At 31.1% G+C, this 22,177-nt stretch overlaps 1 protein-coding gene across 3 annotated transcripts; it reads left to right on the top strand.

Moving 5' to 3' along the window:
* The first annotated feature begins 252 nt into the window (after positions 1-252).
* Cdc27 (cell division cycle protein 27) lies at positions 253-21,853 on the top strand. Of its 3 annotated transcripts, none has more exons than XR_012463193.1 (16): positions 253-424; positions 9,396-9,471; positions 10,332-10,473; positions 10,792-10,960; positions 11,553-11,803; positions 12,285-12,446; positions 12,909-13,014; positions 13,655-13,828; positions 14,548-14,993; positions 15,360-15,585; positions 15,694-15,821; positions 16,617-16,734; positions 16,823-17,026; positions 18,089-18,227; positions 20,292-20,470; positions 21,662-21,853. XR_012463193.1 is itself a non-coding variant. In XM_074144127.1 (15 exons), exons 1-15 carry the CDS (start codon positions 7,484-7,486, stop codon positions 20,396-20,398), a joined length of 2,523 nt encoding a protein of 840 aa, XP_074000228.1. In that variant the 5' UTR covers positions 7,410-7,483; the 3' UTR covers positions 20,399-20,475. The 3 variants fall into 3 exon arrangements, 1 of the variants encoding a protein (XP_074000228.1); XR_012463191.1 differs by lacking the exon at positions 253-424 and adding an exon at positions 7,411-7,558; XM_074144127.1 differs by lacking the exons at positions 253-424; positions 21,662-21,853 and adding an exon at positions 7,410-7,558 and having other exon boundaries at positions 20,292-20,475.
* Positions 21,854-22,177: the final 324 nt, after the last annotated feature.

The raw sequence follows: 22,177 nt of genomic DNA, 5'->3' as shown, positions 1-22,177 counted from the left end.
CCTTTTAATTGCAAGAAAATAGTACATACTGCGCTATCTCTTGTACAATACCAAAACTAATATAAAATAATATTTTATTAGTAGTTCTGGAGTTTGTTTTTTGGCAATGTATAAAAAATAAATCATTTATCCCTCACAATTAGTATTTTTCAAACATTTTTCAAAGGAATTTATTTATTAAAGTGAGAAAAATAATATACACAATATTACAAATTTTATTAGTTTGACTGTAGGTGGCAGCTACGATAAGAAATACAATATGGCGTTCTATCCAGTTTCTACATTCCATTAGAGGTTTCCTTACTTTGTAACAGGAATTTGTGATTGTGGTTTGTGTTTTTGTTTTTAATCGTAAGTGCTAGAAAATCTAAGAATTTGACTGAAAACTGTCGTGTATAATATGCTGGTACAGGAACCCGTACAGGTAATTTTTCATTGTTTAAAATGTTACCTTTTTTTTAAGATTTACCTAATCCTGGGTGTGTTATGTTATTTTTGTAAGTATTTTTTCTCTATTCTTAAGATATTTTTTCCTCTCAATTTTTTAAATATTATAAACTAAGATAGTAAAACTTTCCTACTTTCATAAGCGGAATAAGGGGTCTTTTTTCAATTAAAATTACGGAAAGGAATATTGATTTTGTGTTCCATAACAGCTGTCAGAATATCTTGTTTTCTTTGTGAATACTACTTCTTTAAGTTATAAATGGAAGATTACTTTTTTGGATTACTTGAATAATTGCATTATTTTCTTATCAATCTTATCGATAACCATATTTTTTCTTCAATTCTAATTACGAGCAACCTTAAAACTAATATTCAGTATGAAGTAAACCTTTGCTAAATACTATAAGGACAGTAATTGGACTTTAATCTTGGTAATAAAAGTACTTTTATCATTTTTTTTCGATTTCATTCATGTATTATAAAGGTGCTTTTTAATTATTTCACCTTTTTTAATTAACTCTTTTAAAGATTTATCTGCTAATTAAATTTTACAGAATAAAAGATCTTACCTTTTTTTACTTATGAATAATCCTGTCTTAATTGTAAAAGTTATACTGCAGATTGGCAGTTAAAAATTGAAGATTTTTACTAATATCCCGAATGTTTCGGTATATAAATAGTAGACAATCAGGAGTCTAGTTTGAGCTGTGATACAGTGTACATCGTGTCTTATAAAAAACTTGTTAAAAAGTGGTTTGTAACTCACCTTTCGTGTTGAAAATTTGCATAAATATTTCTCAAGTATTAATGACTGTGTATGTGAAGTTTAAGAAAAATCTATCGACTAGAATTAATACAATTAGTTAAGAAATAAAATTCAATTAAATGAGAGTAAGAGTTGATTAAACATTAGTGTAGTGCACAACATTCTAAAGGTCGCGTGCTATAGTGCTACTGTGTTTACTACATCATACTCGTAGAATATTTCTTACAATCATTTATTATAATAAAATTACTTTTAATTAAAGATAAAAATATGGGTTCTGAAGTGATTGACCATTTAAACAAATTATATTGTGAAATAAAAAACGATATTGAAGATAGTCGATCTAAAACTGTCAGTGAAATAAAAGAATATATCGACTGTATAGATAACAAAGTGAAAACAATTGAAACAAAAATCAGTCATCTGGACCGTGAGGTGAGAAAAAGAAATGTAGTAATTTTTGGGATCTCGGAAGAATTTTCAGACTACTGGGAGCTGGAGAAATTTGTCTGTGACTTCCTATTAGAAAAATTGACTGTAAATATTGATGTGAAGGATATAGATTTTGTTAGGCGTATAGGTAAAAACATAGAGAACAGAAGTCGCCCTATTCTCGTCGGATTCATTAGTTTTCGTTCGAAACTGATGGTAATACAGAATGCGAGCAAATTAAAGGGTAGTCAAATCTTCATCGCACAAGATTTCTCAAAAGATGTGATAGCAATTCGGAAGAATTTGCAACCACAACTCACTCGAGCCAGGCAAGAGGGTAAATTTGCTACTCTCAAATATGATAAACTTATTGTAAGAGATGACGTTCAACCTTACAACAAAAAACGCCAGTTATCAAACTCGCCACCGGTGCAATGTGATGCATCTCGGGTGGATGAGTCCATGATAAAGAAAAATAAAATTAGTGAAAATCTATCATTAAAACCAATAGTGGGGCAAGACACAATTCAGCCTCTTATTACATCCGCTGGTTCTCGAGACCTCGAGCGCGTGTCTACAAAAGGGGCAACAGCCCTTGGTACATAGCAATCAAGCCCAATCTATGATTCCCTGGACATCTTGGCATACAATATAGCTGGTCTTAAAGGAAAACAACACGATTCGGAATTTATTAAATACCTAAATCAATTCGATATTATCATTTTATTGGAGACGTTTATTGAGGAACATGAAATGGGTTTACCTTTAACTTTATTCAAGGACTTCAGCTTAGTGTGTATCCCGGCTACAAGGAAGAAAACGAAGGGGAGAGCATCAGGAGGAAGTATATTCGGTGTCAGACATGGTAAAAATGATTTAATTGAATTTTGTAACATTTTTCACAGGTATGTGTTTAAGATAAAATTTAAATTTGAAGATCCTATATATGTTGTACCGGTTTATATTAATTGTAACTTTTGGGATAAAGATTTTAACGATCTGTGCAATTTTGTATTGGAGCACCATAATCTTAAATTCATCATAGTTGGTGACTTTAACTGTAGAATCAGTAATTTGCAGAATATCTTAACAAAAAATTACCCAGTCTGTCAGTCAATTCAAAATTTTAACAGAAACTCTAAAGACATGTATTTAAATGTAGAAGGTAAACAATTTTTAGAATTTTTAAACGATTTTGATCTGATTGTTCTAAACGGTTGTACTAAAGGTGATATTATGGGGGAATTTACATATTTAAGAACTAACGCCAGCTCTATTATTGATTATAGTTGTGTCAGCCGGGATGCGGTTAACTTCATTAAAGACTTTAAAGTCGATCCAAAGAGTTTTTCTGATCATTTGCCAATCGTAACTAGTGTGTATATTAAAAAAATAAAAAATATAGATTTATTGCCTTTGTACCCAAAATTGAATTGGAGTATTATAAAAGATAAAAAATGTTATCAGGAAAAGTTAAATATTTTAATTAACAACATAAAATCTGAAAATCCTGATGTAGATTTAATTTGTGGGGTTATTAAAACTGCCGCTGGCTATAATCCTAATCCAAAAAATAATTCAAAGTACAAACAAAAGTGGTTTGATCGGGAATGCTATGAGGCACGTGCAGAAAGGTTTTTATATTTTAATCGGTTCAGGAAATGGAATAAAGAAGAAGATAAATTAATATATTTAAAATGTAATAAGAACTTTAAAGATTTGTGTGAAAAGAAAAAAACAGAATATAATAACTACATAATAAATCAAATTAATAATACAAAAAATAGTAAAGAATTTTGGGATGCGGTAAATTCGTTTAAAAGAAAAAGTTTTCTGTGTTCATCAGAAATAGAACCTGATGAATGGAGAGAGTACTTTAAGAGCATTTTTAACTCCCCATTAACAGCTGGTAGGATGCACTATGCTGAACCATACGTAGAAAACGACATTTTGGATAAACCCTTTCAGATGGATGAGCTATTATTAGTGTTGGCCAAAGCAAAAAATGGTAAGGCTCCTGGAAATGATAGGATTACGTCCGAATTTTTCAAAAATGCGTCGCAATCTTTTTTTGATTTACTTCTAAATATTTTTAATAACGTTTTTAATACAGCACAAATACCTCAATCGTTTAAGGAATCCATAATCTTTCCCCTCCATAAAAAAGGCAATAAAAATATAATTAGCAATTACAGACCAATTTCGTTTAATAACTCTATAGGAAAAATATATTGTGGTTTGTTGTTGGAACGGTTGACTGAATGGTCGGAGAGTGTTCTAAAGGAATATCAAAGTGGTTTCAGAAAGCATTTCTCTACAATGGATAATATATTTAATTTAGTGAATATAGTTAAAATCAAACTGAGTTCTAAAAGAAGCAAGGTGTACGCCTTTTTTGTTGATCTCTCATCCGCGTTCGATACCATAGATAGGTATTCTTTAATTTATAAACTAACGCAGCTTGGAATCTCCACAAAAATGTTAAATTCAATAAAAGGCCTTTTTAGTGGAACTAGTGGGGCAGTTTGGTGCAAAGAAGGTTTAACGGGTTATTTTAGCACGGGAATGGGCATTAAGCAGGGCTGCTTGCTGAGTCCGCTATTGTTCTCATTATTTATGAATGATATTGATGATTATATGGATGGTGGGGGTGTACATATTTGTAATAGGAGAGTGAAAATATTAACATATGCGGATGACATTGTGTTATTGGCCTCAGAACCGTATACTTTGCAACGTATGATTGATTCTTTGCGGAAATATGTTGATACCTGGAACCTGACAATTAACCTACAGAAATCAAAAATTGTTATATTCACTAATGGAGGAAAGAGATCAAAGAAAGAAAAATGGTTTTATAAAAATGAGCAAATAGAAATTGTTAATAAATATAAGTATTTGGGTATACTTTTAACTCCAAAACTATCCTTTGCAGAAAATCATAAAGAAAAACTTAAAAAATCAAAATGTGGTCTAAACTCAGTATGGTGTCGACTACTGGAAAGTAACACGGTGTCATTTGGTGCGAAGTTGAGAGTGTTCAATAGTGTAAGTCGTTCAATTTTGTGCTATGGAGCGCAGGTTTGGGGAGGCGGATGGTATGAGGATGTGGAAAAGTTGTTTAGATATTTTGTTAAAAGACTATTTAGGCTGCCCAATTATGCTCGAACTTCATTCATTCATATTGAGACCGGTATCGGGCCGACACAACTATATACAATGAAACTGCACCATGAGTATATTATCAAAGTGTTAAATATGCCCGACTCAAGGTTGCCAAAAGTATTAGCATTAGAAATTATTAAAAGAAACATGTTCTGGTTTCGTGAAATTAATGATTACATTTTGAAATTTAGTTTGGAACCCCCAATAAATATTCATAATATTCACCTGTGGGACAAAAAGTTATTGTCAATTAGAGAAAAACTTAGTGAACATTATAATAATACATTTATGGATGAAATCAAGAATTCAAATAATTATATGTTGGGTAGGGAATTATGTTATAATTTGGCACAAAATAATTATTTATATAATGCTCTGCCTCTCTCTAGTAAAAGATTAATATTTAAGCTTAGGAGTGAACTTTTACATTTAAGTTATAAACCTTTTATTTACAATGAATCTGAAGAAGTCATTTTTGTCTGTCCTGTTTGTAATTTGAAAGAAAGAGAAGATCTTTATCATTTCCTCCTTGGGTGCCCTAGATATTATGATATTAGGATCAAAATATTTGAAACCTCTAGAATAAGTAAAGAAAATATGTTGGCATTTTTAAATGGAAAAAACTGGTCTTTATTAGTAAACTATTGTAAAATGGCTTACGACCTTAGAAATAATTTATTAAATATATAACAGTAATATTACTTATCAATTATTTACTTATATTCTATCATTAATTTATCAAATATTACTTTTCAATTATATTACTTATTAATTATCTACATCAAAGAGGCATAAAATATTTTTGGTTTTTGTTTGTTTTCTTTTTGTCTTTTTTTTAATCTTATTTCTATTATTATTATTATATTGCATTTATGTTTTAAGATATGTTTTGGTTTGTTAAGGTAAATTGATAAGACTCCTCAGACGGCCTAGGCCATTGAGTCCGTCTTATACATTTGTTTATGTAGTTTTGTAATATTGTGGAAATTATTAATAAATAAAGACTTATCTATCTAGTAGACAATCAATTTGAAAAATATCATTTTTTATTTCTGTTTTAGTTTATAAAATATCCACGATTTTCATTATTCTGTTGTGGCCATGGCCTTCCCAGCCGACGAAAAAAATCACAATTCACTACCCCTCCAGATCTCATATTATAAAAACTATTTTGATTTTATGCGATTAACATTTATGATCTATTAGACTTTTAGACTTTTTTTTTCACTTTTGATTGGTTATCTCAGGCGTTAAGTTTTCAAAGTCACCTGTTCATTAAGAGATGGATAGAACCGTACTGTCTACCTATTAAAGAATGAATATTCTTAATAGAGTTTACTTATTACTAAGGTTGAAGGTTTCAGAAATTTGTTTGACTTAGGTATTGCAGTAGTTGTGTAGATTTATTAGATGAAAATGATGGTTAACATGATATTGTTACAAATGATCTGACTACTATTCTGAAAACTATGGATGAGGAGACTGTAGGAGTTTTATCCCAAAGGTCATCCGCGAAATTTTAATTGATTGTCAAACTACCTCCAGTTGCAGCGTGTAACTAAGTTATGTCTAGCTCAGTATGAAGACTGTGCAATATTTTAACCAAATTTCTTTACTAAGTCTGCCCGAACTGATGAACTGAACCGTAAATAAATCTTTAAAAGATGTAAACTTTACATCTTTGGTGATAATGACGCTAATAACAGGTTTAATAATTAAATAAACATTGAATAAATTGCATAAGGTTTTTTCAAAATCTATTACACTAATAATTTTTGCTGCGCTACATCTATCCCCTCCCGCAACTGGCGTTACGGAAGCGCAGCGGTCATTTACTACGTCAACATCGTCCGGTCCGGCATTTTTCTGTTCATCGCTTTCCTTGGTACTGGCATCATACTGTCCTTTTTTTGTTTAAGCTGCAGCTGCTTTCTCTACTTGGAACAATGATTGTGCATATTCTTATCTTTCTTTGCTAATGAAAGCTATTTAGACTGGATATACGAAAATTTTGTTTGATAGCCAGTCGGAAGTCAAATTTTTAAGTTCTTGTCACCTCTTTTAACTGAGGGTAGTGACCTGTACAAGTCTGGGGTCAAAAGACTGACGCATAATGTTGTCTTGGAAGAAGACTAAATTTTCTATATATGTAAATTTCAAAATAACTTTATAACGATAAGATGACCGACTAGACAGTCTGGAAGGAATGGGTTATCTAAGGGATCAGAAATCTTAATGGGAAAGCAATTATGTCGAAGAGAAACTCGGATAGATATAGGAAACCAAAATGATGGTCTGTATGAGCAAAAATAAGGAGCGAATTCTGAAGGTTTTTTTCTTAGGATCAATTAAAACTTGGAGGAAAGCCTTCTTCACTATGTGGCCATTCCTTAGGATAATCAGACTGAATTGAAGTGAATTCAGTAACATACTTCATTTTACATCGCACTCAAAGAATATTTAATCAATTAAAGGTGTTAGTAAATGAGATCTCTTATTTTCTAACAAATAATTAAGCAATAATAATCATATGTTAAGTTGCCAAGTATTTTATTTACATTTCGCAACCAACCAATCAATAATAGTACATAGAAGTATCATTATTTACATTCACAAATAAAAATACTACGCCATTGTTTTAATTATATTATAACATTTAAACTGTTCGGCATAATGCTTGTTGAATCGTATGAAACTATCACAGATAGTAATGAAGTACTATCTTTGAAAGCGTTTAGTATTATCGAAGTAAGTGAATTAATATAAACTAAAGTGGGTTAAGTGACTTTTCACACGAGTCCAATGCGATAAAAATCCTACTTAGTAAAAAAAGGAAAGAAATTACTACGAAGTAACTTTTTATGGTATTGCTTGCGTAAAATAATAATTCTATCTATTGGAAAATATATTGTTCAAAATATTGTGTTTTATAGAACAAAACTGCCCGCATTTAAAAGCTCTGTATCGGGGCGGTTAGAAACGGGACCCGCAAAGCTAAGAAGTTCTATGGTACTTTGTTCGATTCGCGGTCTTGGCCTTAAATTTTATTTAATGTGATCATAGAAAAATCTGAGTAAAATATATTAACTATCCGCCTTCGTCCAGACAACTAATAAGTTTCCTTCCTGAAAGTAGGTATTACTCTTCTCTTTTTTATTCACTGGATAAAAGAACAATTATAAGGTGCAACTTGGCGCAGATTTTATTGGCAATATTTGTTTTTTATTATTATTGATGCATTTAACGGATAACAATTTATGTAATAATTTGTTGTAGCTTTTGTAACTGCTGAAAATGTAGTTAGTTAGTTAAAATACCGTAATTGGTTAGGTTAAAGTGATGGATAACATCGCTGATTTTAAATGGCGATAAAAAAACATGCATGATAATAAAGATATTTTGCCACTTTAAACCTACAGGACAGTTAATATACTTTATCTAATTTTTTAGATTGTTTCTCACTAATAAATGCAACCATTGTTAAATACACTCACCCACAATCACTACCCTTCAATATTTATTATTTTTATTTTAAGGCGCGTCAACATCTGAGATGTTGGCGTTCGGAGCTTTTTTCAGTGTGCTTCTGGCCTCCGGATACTGTTCTTTCTTTACATGCTAGAATGAACATCATTAAGAAGCTTATAGGAAGAAAAAGATCTAAGGGCTGGCCAGAACGCTAACCAATCTAATCCCTTTCTATATTATTATTTCTTTTTACTCGAGCAAATATATATTATATTATTATATCTTTATTTTGAGGGGAGCAAGATCGTAACCGGAGCTACTCCACTTTATTTGAGGACGTTTCTCACAATTCGATAGGAATGCGTGATACTACCTTATTATATTATTATTATGGTATCGCAAAATGCGAGGGACCCTGAGTCTCATGGCTTAAATCAACCCCAGGAAAAAATAAAAACTAAGTTGCATCTCTATGTTAACAATCTCTGACCAGATCACGGTTCTTACTGTAATATTTAATCATATCCGTGACTAGATCCTTCCTCAATGTAAGACCGTTGCCAAAATTTCTCTACACTTGGCCTTCCGATTACAAGAGCCATTGATGGTCTTTTGATTGTTTACGCCAGATTTTTACCTCTTAATTTAAGGAGTGATGAAAGACGAAAATTCTATTAAAATATCTTGGATTTTCTTCTGGGATAAAACATAACCTCTGTCGTGCTCAATAATACTGTAATTCAGTAAGAAATAAAATTCATTTTCTACCAGAAATGAACGTTAAGGATCAAGATTTTTGCTTTAAAGTGCCATCGGTGTTATTTCAAGTATTTAATTAAATTCTTGTCTATCAAATTTGATAGATCTTCAGTATACGTGCTTTGACTGAATAGGGTTTAATTATTAACCATCACCATTTTAATAAACCGTGTTGGAAAGTCAGTTTGGAATAAACCACTTCGTTGGATCTGCTTGGAGCTTTCCTTATATGTGGATTATATATTATTTTAATTCTCTCATGGCAAAGCTTATATTACTTTATTCTCAATGAAATATTCTACATTAAAAATTAAACAGTAAATATTAAAAATACTAATCGTAATTGTAAATATTTCAGGCAGCAATTTGGCATTGCCTAAATCATTATGCGTACAATGATGCCATCTTCCTTGCCGAACGACTTCGGGCTGAAGGTAAGATATTATATATATAATCTTCCAATTAACCCTTATGCTATTTACGATCATTCGACTTAAATAAAGTTTTTATTTTAAAACAACTAATTTTTTTTAATTAACTTTTCTTAAAATGTTTAAATTTTAAGAAGGAAAATACTTTTTGTGTTCACGTTTTTTTGCATTTGTGTGGTCTACAAATACGTATACATTAAATTAGGAAAATTCTAGAACTGTTCATGGTTAAATACTGTTCTTAATATTTCTTTTTTTGCGTGCAACAGATGTTAAAATTAAATCTTTCATTACATCCCCAATAGGGATATCTTTTTATTTCCAGTTTAATTATTCGATAGTATGCGCTCTGGTTAGGGCGGACTGTAAGTCACAGAGAAACATCTTCAGATATCGCTGCCTGAAGATGCGTTCAGTTTTGGCGACTGCTAATTCGAGTTATCTGGCACATTGTGCCTCACTAGGGCTCATTATAATGAGAGAATAAGGAGGGATGGTGTGAAGTTTATGCTTCATAAGGCACCTCATATCAAGCGAAAAACGGTGGCCCGATTAATTTGGTTATTAAAATTGACGATCTGAATTAAATAAATTAGGTTTTGTCGCTAACAATGTGCAGTATGTGCTCTAAATTAAAGGCTTTCCTCTGTAACAACTAAATTTTACTTGAGTTATCAACTACAAACTCAACCTGAAAGCCAGAAATCACAAAAAAAAAAAATGTTTAATTGCGATTTAGCGATCCATTAAAAGAAATGTATTATTAATTTTCAAAATGTTTAGTTTTCTAATTTGAATTTCCTATTCTCTGCCAAAACGATAAATTTTTATTCAATATAAATTAGTTTTATCATTTTTTACAGTTGAATCTGAAGAAACAATTTGGCTTCTCGCAACCTGTTACTATAGAAGCGGTAAACCAGCTCAAGCATATTCAATACTCAAAAATTCTAGTTCGCCACAATGTAAATTTCTGTTGGCAAAGTGCTGTTTGGATTTACAGAAGTAAGTATACCGGGTGATGTTTACTTAGTTACAATCTGCACAGTGTTTTGGGAATATAAAGACAAAAATGAAAAGTTTGAAAAAACATGAATGTTATCCTATTTCTATTTTTATTAAATGTCTTTTCAACGTTTTTGCTGTTTCTAAAAAACGCTTATTACGACGCATGAAATCAAAATTAAATTATTTGTATTAAATACAAATTTTGCTACAATTTATTTCGAAATATTTACTTAACATAATATTAATAAGTAATTTGGAATTAAAATAAAAAACAGAAGAAATTTATATGAATAAAAGAATATCTCATTTTTCCAGAACTTCAGAAGCAGAGAGTGTCCTGACAGGAGGAGAATTAGGAAGAAGTAGAAATTTAGAAGATGTTATTAAAGAATTTGGTGACATTGCTGGTTTTACATTGATGTTAATTGCAACTATCTGTTTTTCAACAGAGAGGCATCAACGTGGTGTCGAAGCTTCTAGAAAGGTTGGTTAGTTATTATATGAACTGGTTAATGTTAATGGAGTTAGTGAGAAACTAATCTACGTTTTTGTGAGGAGTTCATGTTTTATACCAATGGTCGTATGTTACGTTGTATTCTGATTATTGCCAACTTGTTCTTAAGAGAGGATTTGTAGCTCCATTCTCTTCTGTTGTTCAATCTCTTGGTCGATTTATAAATTAACTTCTTTTTTCACAAACGTTTGCTATTACATTCTTATACTCTAGGGGCATTGTGTTGTATTGATTATGAAGTGGGGATTTGTTAGTGGGAGATTCCTGTTTGTAAGAGGAAATCTGAGATTCCTCTTTATATACATAGATTATAAAAAAATGTAATAGCTACGATTGAAGACAACTAAATAACAGTAAGCCAAGTTTAGGACAGTCTCTAGTCAGGGACTTAAAATCACAAGAATTACTCCAGGACGATCTAGTAGGGCAATGACGCTAAGGGTATCAGTATAAGCAATTACTTTACATTTTTAGAGTTGGCAAAAATGGGCCATTTAAAATAAATTAAAAAGCCAGCTTAAACTTTATGTATTTGAATCGAGTCTGTAAATATTTGTTTCAGGCATTAAAATTAAATCCATTTTTGTGGACTGTATTTGAACAACTGTGTAGACGAGGTGATCTGCCAGATCCAGCTAAAACCTTTAATCTGTCGCCGTTTGACAAAATGACAAATATAACTGGTGATAATCCTGTAATAAATTATGTCAACTCCCAGATGGTATCTAGTGCTTATAATTCCACCAACGGTGGATCTTCAGTTACGCCGCCAACCACAACTTCTCCTGCAAATAATAAAACCGTTTCAAACAGGTAATGTTCGTTAAAGGAATTTATTGTCTGAGATTATTGAAATTATGTTCATTTATGTTTCATTCTATGTAGCAGCTACCTTAGAAATAGAAGAACTGCAAAAACTATAATTTTTTTCTTTAGAACTGATAGAATATAAAACTTTTTTTCGAATTAACAAAGTAGAAAGAGTTCTTTAAAAATATTTAAGCAACGAATGAGCAATATTTACCATACTGGTATTTTAGGACTTCTTGGGCATACTGCTGCTTGTAGACTTTTGGAATAAATCAATTTAAAAAATATAAAATTCCTGATAAGAAGAGAATCGTATTATAATTACGCTTTCAGATCAAGCTTGTCTTATTGAAATCCATCCATCTATATTAATTTATAAAGCCAGATTTAAATATTCTTTTAGAATAATTAAAAATTACTTTAATTTTTAAATAAGACCATTTTATTATTTATATTCTCAAAAAGTATTCTTATTCACTTTCAGCACTCCAGTACAAGTAGTAAATATGGCGAATACTTGTATGTCTGGAGTAAGGGCTTTCACTCCAGAAGTTTCACCTCTACCCTTGCCAGTAGTAGCTAGACCAAAGAGAGCCATCAGATATAGAGGACTTTTTGCTGGTACCCTTAGTCCTTTGACTCCAAGGTGACTTTTTGCCAGTTTTATATTGCTTTTAAGTTAAATTTTATTACTTTTTGGTTCTAATTAAATATATTATTTTGAATGATGAATATCTTTTATCATGTGGAAGCTTGCAGTCAGGGTATTGAAATAGTAGCAAAAGGAATTTCCATACCGGAGAAGGTTACCTTCAGATATCTATTTTTTTCGTATATATTTTTTTTTTTTTATTCAACAAATAATGGTGACAACTTCAAGAAACTCTATTTGAAATAAAATAATTGTTTAGAAAATTACTTTTTCCATTAAATTTAATTAAATTAATTAATTCAACCATTCCAAGTTTAGTCGAAAAGTTTTACTTAAGTTACTTGCTTAAACAAAATAAATTTTTATTTATTTATATAAACAGTGATAGTTGATTATATTTGTAAAAACTATGTTCAACTTTTACATTGTCTAACGCAAGCAATATTTCGTTTTTAGTTTTGGAGTTATACCATTAGACTTTTCATCAACGGGTAGTGAAAGTTTTCCATCGCCAATGAACACTTTAACGGAAGCAAACGATCAAAAAGTTTTGGTTAAAAGAGTGAGTATTGTGTCAATTATTAAACAAAAATATAATTTTTTTTTTTTAGAAGTATACTTATTTTAGTGGCATTGGAGGTTATTGAGAAAGTCATTTTATTTGTAATAAGGATGCCATTCATCGAGAGAGTAAGAGGAACGACCGATTGACAGAAAACTAAGATAAAAAAATTATCCTATAACGAAACGGAGACAGTTTAACAATTAAACATCAAAATAGTTGTTTTGCGGCACAGAATAAAATAAGCTTTTATAAATTTAATGAACAGCAAAACAACTATTTAGCTCTGTTAGAGGGTAAATTATTCAGGGAAGTGCTGAAAGCCAAACCCACTTTGGACTAAAAGATCTATAGCGCACCCCAAAGTATCGCTAATGGCGTCTGTAAAGTGTTAAATCAGTTTGAAGTCATACATTAGCTCCATTAATTTCTAAATTAATATTTGCCATTTCAGAATAATTTGCAATTTTACTACGAATGTAATATTATTAACGTAATGGTAATTTAGATCTAAAAAGAAAAAATTATTGAATTAATTGCTTAGGAGCTTTAGCTTTAGTCTACAATTTTATTTTCTCTATGTACAGTTAAAATAACCATATTTTCCGTTACAAGTAGTCTTTTTTGTTGTTTTCTTCAGCAATTATTGCGCAAAGATTCTCCTTTGAGGCAGTCTACGAAACCTGCAATTTTCCACCAGTCGGACAATAATAACACACCAACCGGTGCGCCCGCACAAGTACAGAACGCACAGCAGCAGCAACAAAACGTTAGACGTTCATCTAGGCTTTTTACTAACAGCTATAATGTAAAAGTGAGTATTTTATTATTATTTGCTCGTCATACCATTGCGGAAAACTTGATATAATCACAATCAACTTTTCTTACCAGTAATGAGAAAAAGTAATTAATGGGTAGCATGCTATAGAGCAGTGATTCTCAACTTTTTTTTTCTTGTCGCGGCACACTTTTAACAATTTCAAAATAAGTTTAACTAACAATAAGTTTAAAAGCATTTTACTTATCTTTAAATACACTGTGCAAAATAGTTTGTTTATTTTCAATATAAAATAAAGTAATATATACTAGGTATAATATTATTTTATATTATTTGGTCGTATAAATGATAATGCTACTCTTATATCGTCTTCTACATTTAATTTATGCATATCTAAAATTTGGCGGCACAGTGGTTGAGAATCACTGCTATAGTGCATACTATATTATTAGGTTTTAAGCAAATTAATCAAACTAATTCATAACCCAAAAACACACCCCTATCCATTTTAGTCTTCTTTTTAGCCGCTAACACTAAAGGTAGCCTCAGTAGGTAGAGGATTTGGCTTGTTATATGCCACTCCCTTCAATGTTCAAGGATTCTTATAAGTATCTAATCATAATATCAGTTTGCAACTAGTAACTTACATTATGTACTTACCTACATTTAGAAGTATACTGTTTCCGTTTAAGTTGAAGAAAATTGGAAAATTATAATTTAATTTTTTAAGTTTTTGGTGTTTTTTCATGTTTTAGGAAAACTCAAAATCACCAAACCACAAATTCGCCACACCAAAATCACCCTCCAGAAAAACTAAATCTAGATTGGCTAAACAGTTGACGAAGGCAGCACATTTTGCTGAACTGAATGAGAAGAATAGAACAGCCGGTGGTATGGATTCACCATCCACCATTGTAGAATCTCCCGCGTCTTCGGTGTTGATGCCTGGCTGTGGTGGTGCCGGTGGTACTGCCAAAAGTGCTGCCGATCAAGCGCTTACTTTGCAACGTCATTCTTTAGAAGGACTGATGATGCTACTAAGAGAATTAGGACAAGCTTATCTCTACCTTTCACAATTTGAATGTAAAAAAGCGATTGAATGTTTGTCAAATTTACCACCACATCATCACGATACTGGCTGGGTATTATCTTTATTAGGAAAAGCATACTTCGAATTAAATGATTATAAAAAAGCTTGTAGGTAAGTGCTCTTGACTATTTAACGTGCCATATTTATTTAAAGGTTTGTTAAAGAATGGTCGTTTTCTATACATACACCCACACGCAGACTATATATATTATATACATATGTGTGTGCGCATCATTTTATCAAGTATTCGTTTGTAATCAAAATGAAGCTCTTTGTAATAGTGAAACACCTTTTCTGTAACTGTTGGATCCTACTCTAGTATCCTCAAAAAAGTCTTACGATCCCAACTAATTCTAGTAGTCGTTGAAATAAGTTTGGACTACGGTTACAAAATGAAGTAAGGCTGTGTAACTTCCTTTATATATATATATCCATAGTTTGATACAACTTCAAAATAATAATTTCTTCAATTTGTAGAATGTTCAGCGAAGTTCGTAAATGTGAACCAGAGCGCTGTGCAATGATGGAAATCTATTCAACAGCATTATGGCATTTGCAAAGAGAATCAGCGTTATCCGCTTTAGCGCAGGATTTAGTACTATTAGACAGGCATTCACCAGAAGCATGGTGTGCAGCTGGCAATTGTTATTCTTTGCAAAAAGAACATGACGTTGCCATTAAATTCTTTCAAAGAGCCGTACAGGTTGGTTAAGTTTACATTGCAAACTTATTTGTAATTTTTTAATAAATTTGTAGGTGATATGTAGGCCATTAAGTTAACGTTTAAGAAAATCATTCTTAATTTTTCCAGGTTGATCCAAATTTCGTATACGCTTATACTCTTCTTGGACATGAATATGTATTAACAGAGGAACTAGACAAAGGTATGAGTTGTTATAGAAATGCTGTAAGATTGGACGCAAGGCATTATAATGCTTGGTATGAAATTTTAATTATTGTTTATATTATAAAGTGTGTATTTTTTTAAATTCTGTTTTTGTTATATCGTGAAAGATAATCGAATACGGTTGCCGGATAAAAATATTCCCAGAATTATCGTTTTTTGGCCCTCTAATAACTAAAACTACTTTTTTTTTTGTTTGATGAACTGTGAATTTTCCACTTTGTTCCAACCTGTCAAAAGAATTGATTCTTTTGTTTAAAACAAAAAATAAAATTTGAAAATTTATCTGAGCTCAAATCAAACATTCTGAGGTAAAAACATTGTCCGTAAAAAAAGGATTTTGGAACTATAAAGTGGGAAGAAAATCACTGGAAATATTTTCGTGAAAAATCTGTAAAGTGGTATTTCCAGTTGAGAGGTTTTTGATTCTGCTGAAGCGGCCAAATCGTACTATCAAGTTCTAGTTTTCGGCGACTTTATGTTTTTAATTTTTTTTTTTCAGGCTCGCGCTCACAAAGAGCCTTTTTCTGATTCAGGGAACTTTTGGGGGGAAACTCTGTATAGAAATTGTAAACGTAAAAGTGAGAAAAAATTCCTACTGATTTATATTTATTTATAAAACAACTAGATAACCCTACATGCAATTTAACTTCACTAATCCTAACAACAAATCCTTGATTTTTGTGTTACTTTTTAAGTCAAGATTAGATGATTATCTTATTGGGCAAATCTTGAAAATAAGTTTCCTTTTTTCAATTTAGTTTACTACCTGAAAGGGATTGCAATTATTTTTATTTATTGTTTTCAATAACTTTTTTGTTTTTTGTTAGGTATGGTATAGGTACAATATATTCGAAGCAAGAAAAATTCCAATTAGCTGAACTGCATTATCGGCGGGCATTAGCCATCAATCCAAATAGTTGTGTATTAATGTGCCATATCGGGGTGGTGAGTAATAAAATTATTATTAATATTATTTTATTTTATTTGACATTTTTCGTGTTTTTTTTTTTTACATTTATTTTATATAATACAGGTTCAAATGGCATTGCAACGTAAAGAAGAGGCCCTGGAAACATTGAATAAAGCTATTCAATTGGAACCAAACAATCCGTTATGTAAATTTCATCGAGCATCAATTTTAGCATCGTGTAATAGACATCAAGAAGCGTTAACAGAATTGGAGAAATTAAAAGAATTAGTCCCCAAAGAATCACTAGTCTACTATTTGACGGGAAAGGTACTGTTATTTCTATTTTTGCATTAAATACTAATGCATACTTTCTTAAAGATTTCTAAGAAGAAGGATTGCATTCAACCAGATTTTCTAAACAGTGAAACGTTTGAATTTTTTTTATGTTTGTTGTTAAACTCATGTCTCTTGGACCAGACTTATTAATAGCTTAGGAATCTCTCTTCTATCTTCTCTCATATCTCTTCTCTCTCATCTCTGCTCTCTTCAGCACATAAGCTACCATTCTCGCTGCTGGTTTTTGTTTAGATTTATCGATGTCTTTTTGCTTAATTGTAGTTATAATAAAAAGTTTTTTTTAAATTTTTAACTCATTTAAAACATTTTTTCTGATACATTGCGTTCTTAGCATCTTCATTTATTGTTATACACTCTGCTTCAGGAGTGAACTATTCCATTGTTCTTAAATCCCAAGAAATAGGGCTTCAATTAGGATGAATATATGCGATTTTCAATCATTGCACACTTGTATGGTTGTACTACAATAAGCGTCATTAATCGACATTATATGCAACACCGAGTGTTATTTGCACTGAGTGGCTTCCGAGCTGTGCTGGCTTATTGAATGGGAACTTCTTTTGATGCTCACAGTCTCTACTTCTTCAATCTCTCCTTAGTTTTTTTTCTCCTTCAACCGTAATGTATTCAATTCGTGTACTTTCCCACTTCTTAATCATTCTTGGTTTCTCTCATCCTTTATAGATTCTGCTTCCTTATTTACTAAAGACAATAATTCTAGAATCTCTGTCGATTCGTTGCTCTTGCCTTCATGCTCTTCGGAGACAAACATGAAAACATCAATTTTTGTTCACTTTAATGAAACTTTAATAGTATAACCTGGGGCAAGAGAATGTCGTGAACTTCTTTTTTTCACTGCAGAAAATTTCCTTACTTTTTACAAAAGCTGTTTTTCTGAGCATTCTGAGTGCAGTTAAAAAATAAATATGATCGATCAAAGTGCATTATCTTTTTGATATTTATGAAATTATACTATTCATTTTATTGTTTTAACTGATTAATTACGAATGTAATCATAATTTTAATCTACAGGTGCACAAGAAATTAGGCAATACTCATTTAGCCTTGATGCATTTTAGCTGGGCTACAGATCTTGATCCTAAAGGGGCAACAACTCAATTTAAGGAGGTTATAGATCCAGGTTTATCACATTCACATAGCGACGATCTAGGCAAGTAATTTGGTATTGGCATATTGATGTACATTAAGTTATTTCTTTTATTGCTTAACATGGCAATATTCTATTTTTTATTGACATGTAGTTATATAATACATACATATATAATCCCAAGCATTTATTATTACTATTATTGGGGTTCGAAATGCTTCGAGATCTGACTCTCCAAACGATTCTTACATATTTCGTTACTTCTAGAGTTTTGGGATTTCATCCCCTCCAGTACTGCTTTTCTTTTATCTTTAACCAATTATATTGATCTAAAACGTACAATCATGTCGAAAAAATACAATTATATTTCCAAATTAATTTTTTTGTTGATGCTCTATACTATTTTCTTGTACTTCTAGTAAAGATATATTGCAATCTTCCAAATAGTTGATTGTACAATAAATAAATTTACATCGTATTGAGCCCCTGAGACCAAAAAGTGGTATTTCAAAAATAATTTGCGTACATCTAAATATTATGTTAACCAACTGTAGCTAAAACCGAGCAATCGGAAGAAGCTTAGACCATGGGATCGGAAGTTACTTAGCAATTAATATCCTTCAACGGAAATTACCACTTTGTTGAAAAGATATTCAGTTTTTGTGATTATCTCAAAACCACTCCAACGAAATCTTTTTGCGCGTAGATCCACAACGCGATCATGTTGTAAAATTTCTCCAGGAAACTTCAATTAAGTGTATTTTAAGGAAAAATGTGGTTTAATGAACGGGACTGCGACTTATCTGCTTGATGTTTTTTTATGGAGTATTCTGTGGGTGAAAATGAATGCACTTCTCTTTAATATCTGAAACTCTACGGACAGATCCATTATGAACGCTAAAGTTCAGAGTTTGGTTTAAATACAGAAAGTCGTGGAGGTATTACAGATTATGTAAAATTTATAATTGAATAAATTAGTATGAATTATTCAAGAAGGAATCATATTTTAATTGTATTACGGGAAGTTATTGTAGCTAAATAGTTCATGCACTAGGCTCACATGTCGAAGTCTAGGTCAAGTGCAGCTGGATGATGAACTAAATAATTTATATATTATAATATATCAGTCGACTTATCACTAAAAGCAAATGATTAATTCATCAGCTTTACAGGAAGTATCTAAAACTGGCATTTGTCCGTCATAGTTCACATGAAATTAGACTTAAGTTATAAATTATGGAATGAATACTAGAAAGGTATTCAAGTCAAAAAAAAAAAAAAAAACAAATACACAAAACACAGCCATTAAAAGCCATCACACATTACTAACTTAACAAATTTTTTCTTTTAAATTTAGATATTCGTGAATAATTTTGCAGCGTTTCCTCACAACGTACCACACCATCCATCCATCAACGGACAATGAGTAGTAGAGACCTTAGTTCGAGAAAATCTTAGGGTAGCGCGCCTGGACCTGAGACATCTGTCTCACTTTCACGGCGCTATCAACTAAACTAATTCCTTTTATTTGTTGTCTTACGCTCAGCGTTTTATGTTCTTATTTTTATACGTGAAAATCCAATTCTCTTACTCTTTCTTTTGTTGCCCTTATGAATACCTACTTATAATTCGAAACGTTGGATACTTTTTCTATTAATTAAAGAAAACCTAAGAATCCTAGAAAAAAATGTTATGGTCTAGTATAAAAGATTCCCTAAAAGTATCCGAGTCCACGGCATGGAATGTTTCACAGCAGTTCTTCCTGATTCTCAATTATGATGGGAATAAATATAGCAACTTTTTCTAAACATTTCAAAAGTTAGAAACATTGTTCGCGCAGCTGTCGATGTACTGTTTATAAAGAGTTCCTAACAAAATATTTCTATATTTCCAAACACGCTTTCTAAGTGGGAACCTTCCTTTATAGGTGGTTTTGTCTTCTTACGCTGGGATACTTTAGAAGTCCTTTCACATTGTGGAAGTATCAAAAAGTTGAATGGAGTTTAGTCCCATTGTTATTTATTTATTTTTTTCTAGCTGCTTTGAATGTTTAGTTCTAATTTACCAAACTACAGTATTTACAGGTATAATTTTTTTTATTTTAATGTTTTTAATACTAAATTTCAGGTGATGATTCTACAACTGAAGATCTGTTACAACGTACACCATCACAAGATACGATGGGCACGGAAGAAGCTTGGGAAGGTGCGCCAGGAAGTGAAGAGAGCTATTAAAATATTATATTTTTAATTTATTACTACTTTGAAATTTTCTGGCGGGGTGCTTGTCGTAGTTAATTAAGCTGAGTAAGTGTTTTTACCTTTTAAATTTTTTTTAAAAACACTTTTTTTAAAAAACCTATTGTGACAGATTTGTTTTTTTTTTTTTTTTTTTCATCTTCTTTTCTTATCACAGCTAGCGTCCTAACCCACAACTAGCTGACATAGCTCAATTGTTTACAAAGTATTCTATATTTACTTGTTAGGCTAGATGGTTTATTCGCATTAATTGTTCTTGTAACCATTATGATCTTTCAAGAAAGTATTGGATTAGTATACAATGGATCCTGGTTTACTATTGCACCAGAGAAGTTGAGGAAGCTGATGTGTTTGACCTAAGTAGGAGGGAGATTCATTTATTTGACTTTTAATCGTCTTCCACGGGGAACGAAAATAAAGATTTTAAAAATAGTGTGAAGAATATGTGACTTTCTCTAATTATCCTCTCAAAGTTCTGATTTGTATATTTACTTCAATACTTATTACCAGTACACGCTTACACCCAAATGTAACTTGATGCCTGCCCTTATGTTTTATCATTAAAGTGGAAAAAATAATCATTTTCTGGTTGAACCTTGAAGAAATTTGGCGCTATATTGTAAAATAAATGGCAACATGAATCAGCCCATCTCAAGCCCCTCTTGGCTTGAGAAAAACAAACAACTCTAAAGAAGAACAATAAGAACAACACAGGTCGAATCTCAACACAAAAATTCAGTCGAGCTTAAATCTCCTAAGATTTATTATTATTTCAGCATTACAAATTATTTGTTATCTCGGATTTGATGTAGACAAGCGTCAGGCATGAAATGCACGTCATACAAACGAACCATTTTAACAAATGATTCAAGTTTCTTGCCAGAAACGCCCCAAACTGTAGATAAAAACAAATTACGACTTTACATCTGTCTGCTTCTTCTGATCTCCATTTAAATCTAAATGCTCCAGGTCTAATATTGATGCGTCTTGTTATGTCATTATTGGAATCCACAGTGACATATAGATTCCATTCTTCAAGGCCAGAAAGAACTCTAATTACAATAAATTTCACAGTTCTCTCTCTCCCCCTCTCAATCCATTCATCCATCCAATATACTCCCTCTCTTCAAATTCTCCCTCGATCAGATTCTAAATAAACGTAAAAAATATCGATCTACATTCATAGGATAATTTTTGTAAATAAATAATATTTATATTTTTAATTTCTTCTTTTTTCAGGTTAGAAGAAACAAATATAATAATCATTAAAAAAAGTTAAAAATAATCTTATATATAAAAATTACAAAAAACAATGCAGAATACCCAACAGTTATTGAAAAACCTTTCCCTGATCTTAAATATTTATTATATGTAATCTATTTCTTATTATATGTATTGTTTTGTTTAATTATTTTTCTGTAAATTTACAAATTGTGTCCCTCCTCCAAATAATAATTCCTCCAAGGAAAAAAAAAGTCCGTCATAAAATATAATTTTTTGTTTTGTTTGTACATAGTTTAAAAACAAAAACAAAAATCAGAGAAAGAAAGAATCCTTTATCAATTGTTTTCTTTTGTATCATAATCTTTTTTATTTAAAAAAAAATGAACGTGCTCTAGTTTCTTTATTTTTAAATTTAAGCCCACTCTCCCTTCTATGATTCTTCCTTAGTAAATCCCTTTTACAATGTGATATGCGTACTAATTTCTTGTAACTTTAAATAAAATCTACACTTTTGGAAGAATGTTTATATAA

The sequence above is a fragment of the Rhodnius prolixus genome, unplaced genomic scaffold (genome assembly GCF_049639745.1).
Source record: "Rhodnius prolixus isolate KJV_2025 unplaced genomic scaffold, Rpr scaffold_1, whole genome shotgun sequence".
NCBI classification, from domain to species: domain Eukaryota; kingdom Metazoa; phylum Arthropoda; class Insecta; order Hemiptera; family Reduviidae; genus Rhodnius; species Rhodnius prolixus.
The sequence above is the reverse complement of the archived record's forward strand: the minus strand, read 5'-3'. Positions and strand labels throughout refer to the sequence as shown.

Coding starts and splice junctions, on each gene's coding strand:
- Cdc27 (XM_074144127.1), top strand. CDS start 7,484: ATGCTTGTTGAATCGTATGAAACTATCACAGATAGTAATGAAGTACTA. Junction 13,015..13,654: donor AAAAAGTTTTGGTTAAAAGA/GTGAGTATTGTG, acceptor TGTTTTCTTCAG/CAATTATTGCGCAAAGATTC. Junction 17,027..18,088: donor TCTACTATTTGACGGGAAAG/GTACTGTTATTT, acceptor TTTAATCTACAG/GTGCACAAGAAATTAGGCAA.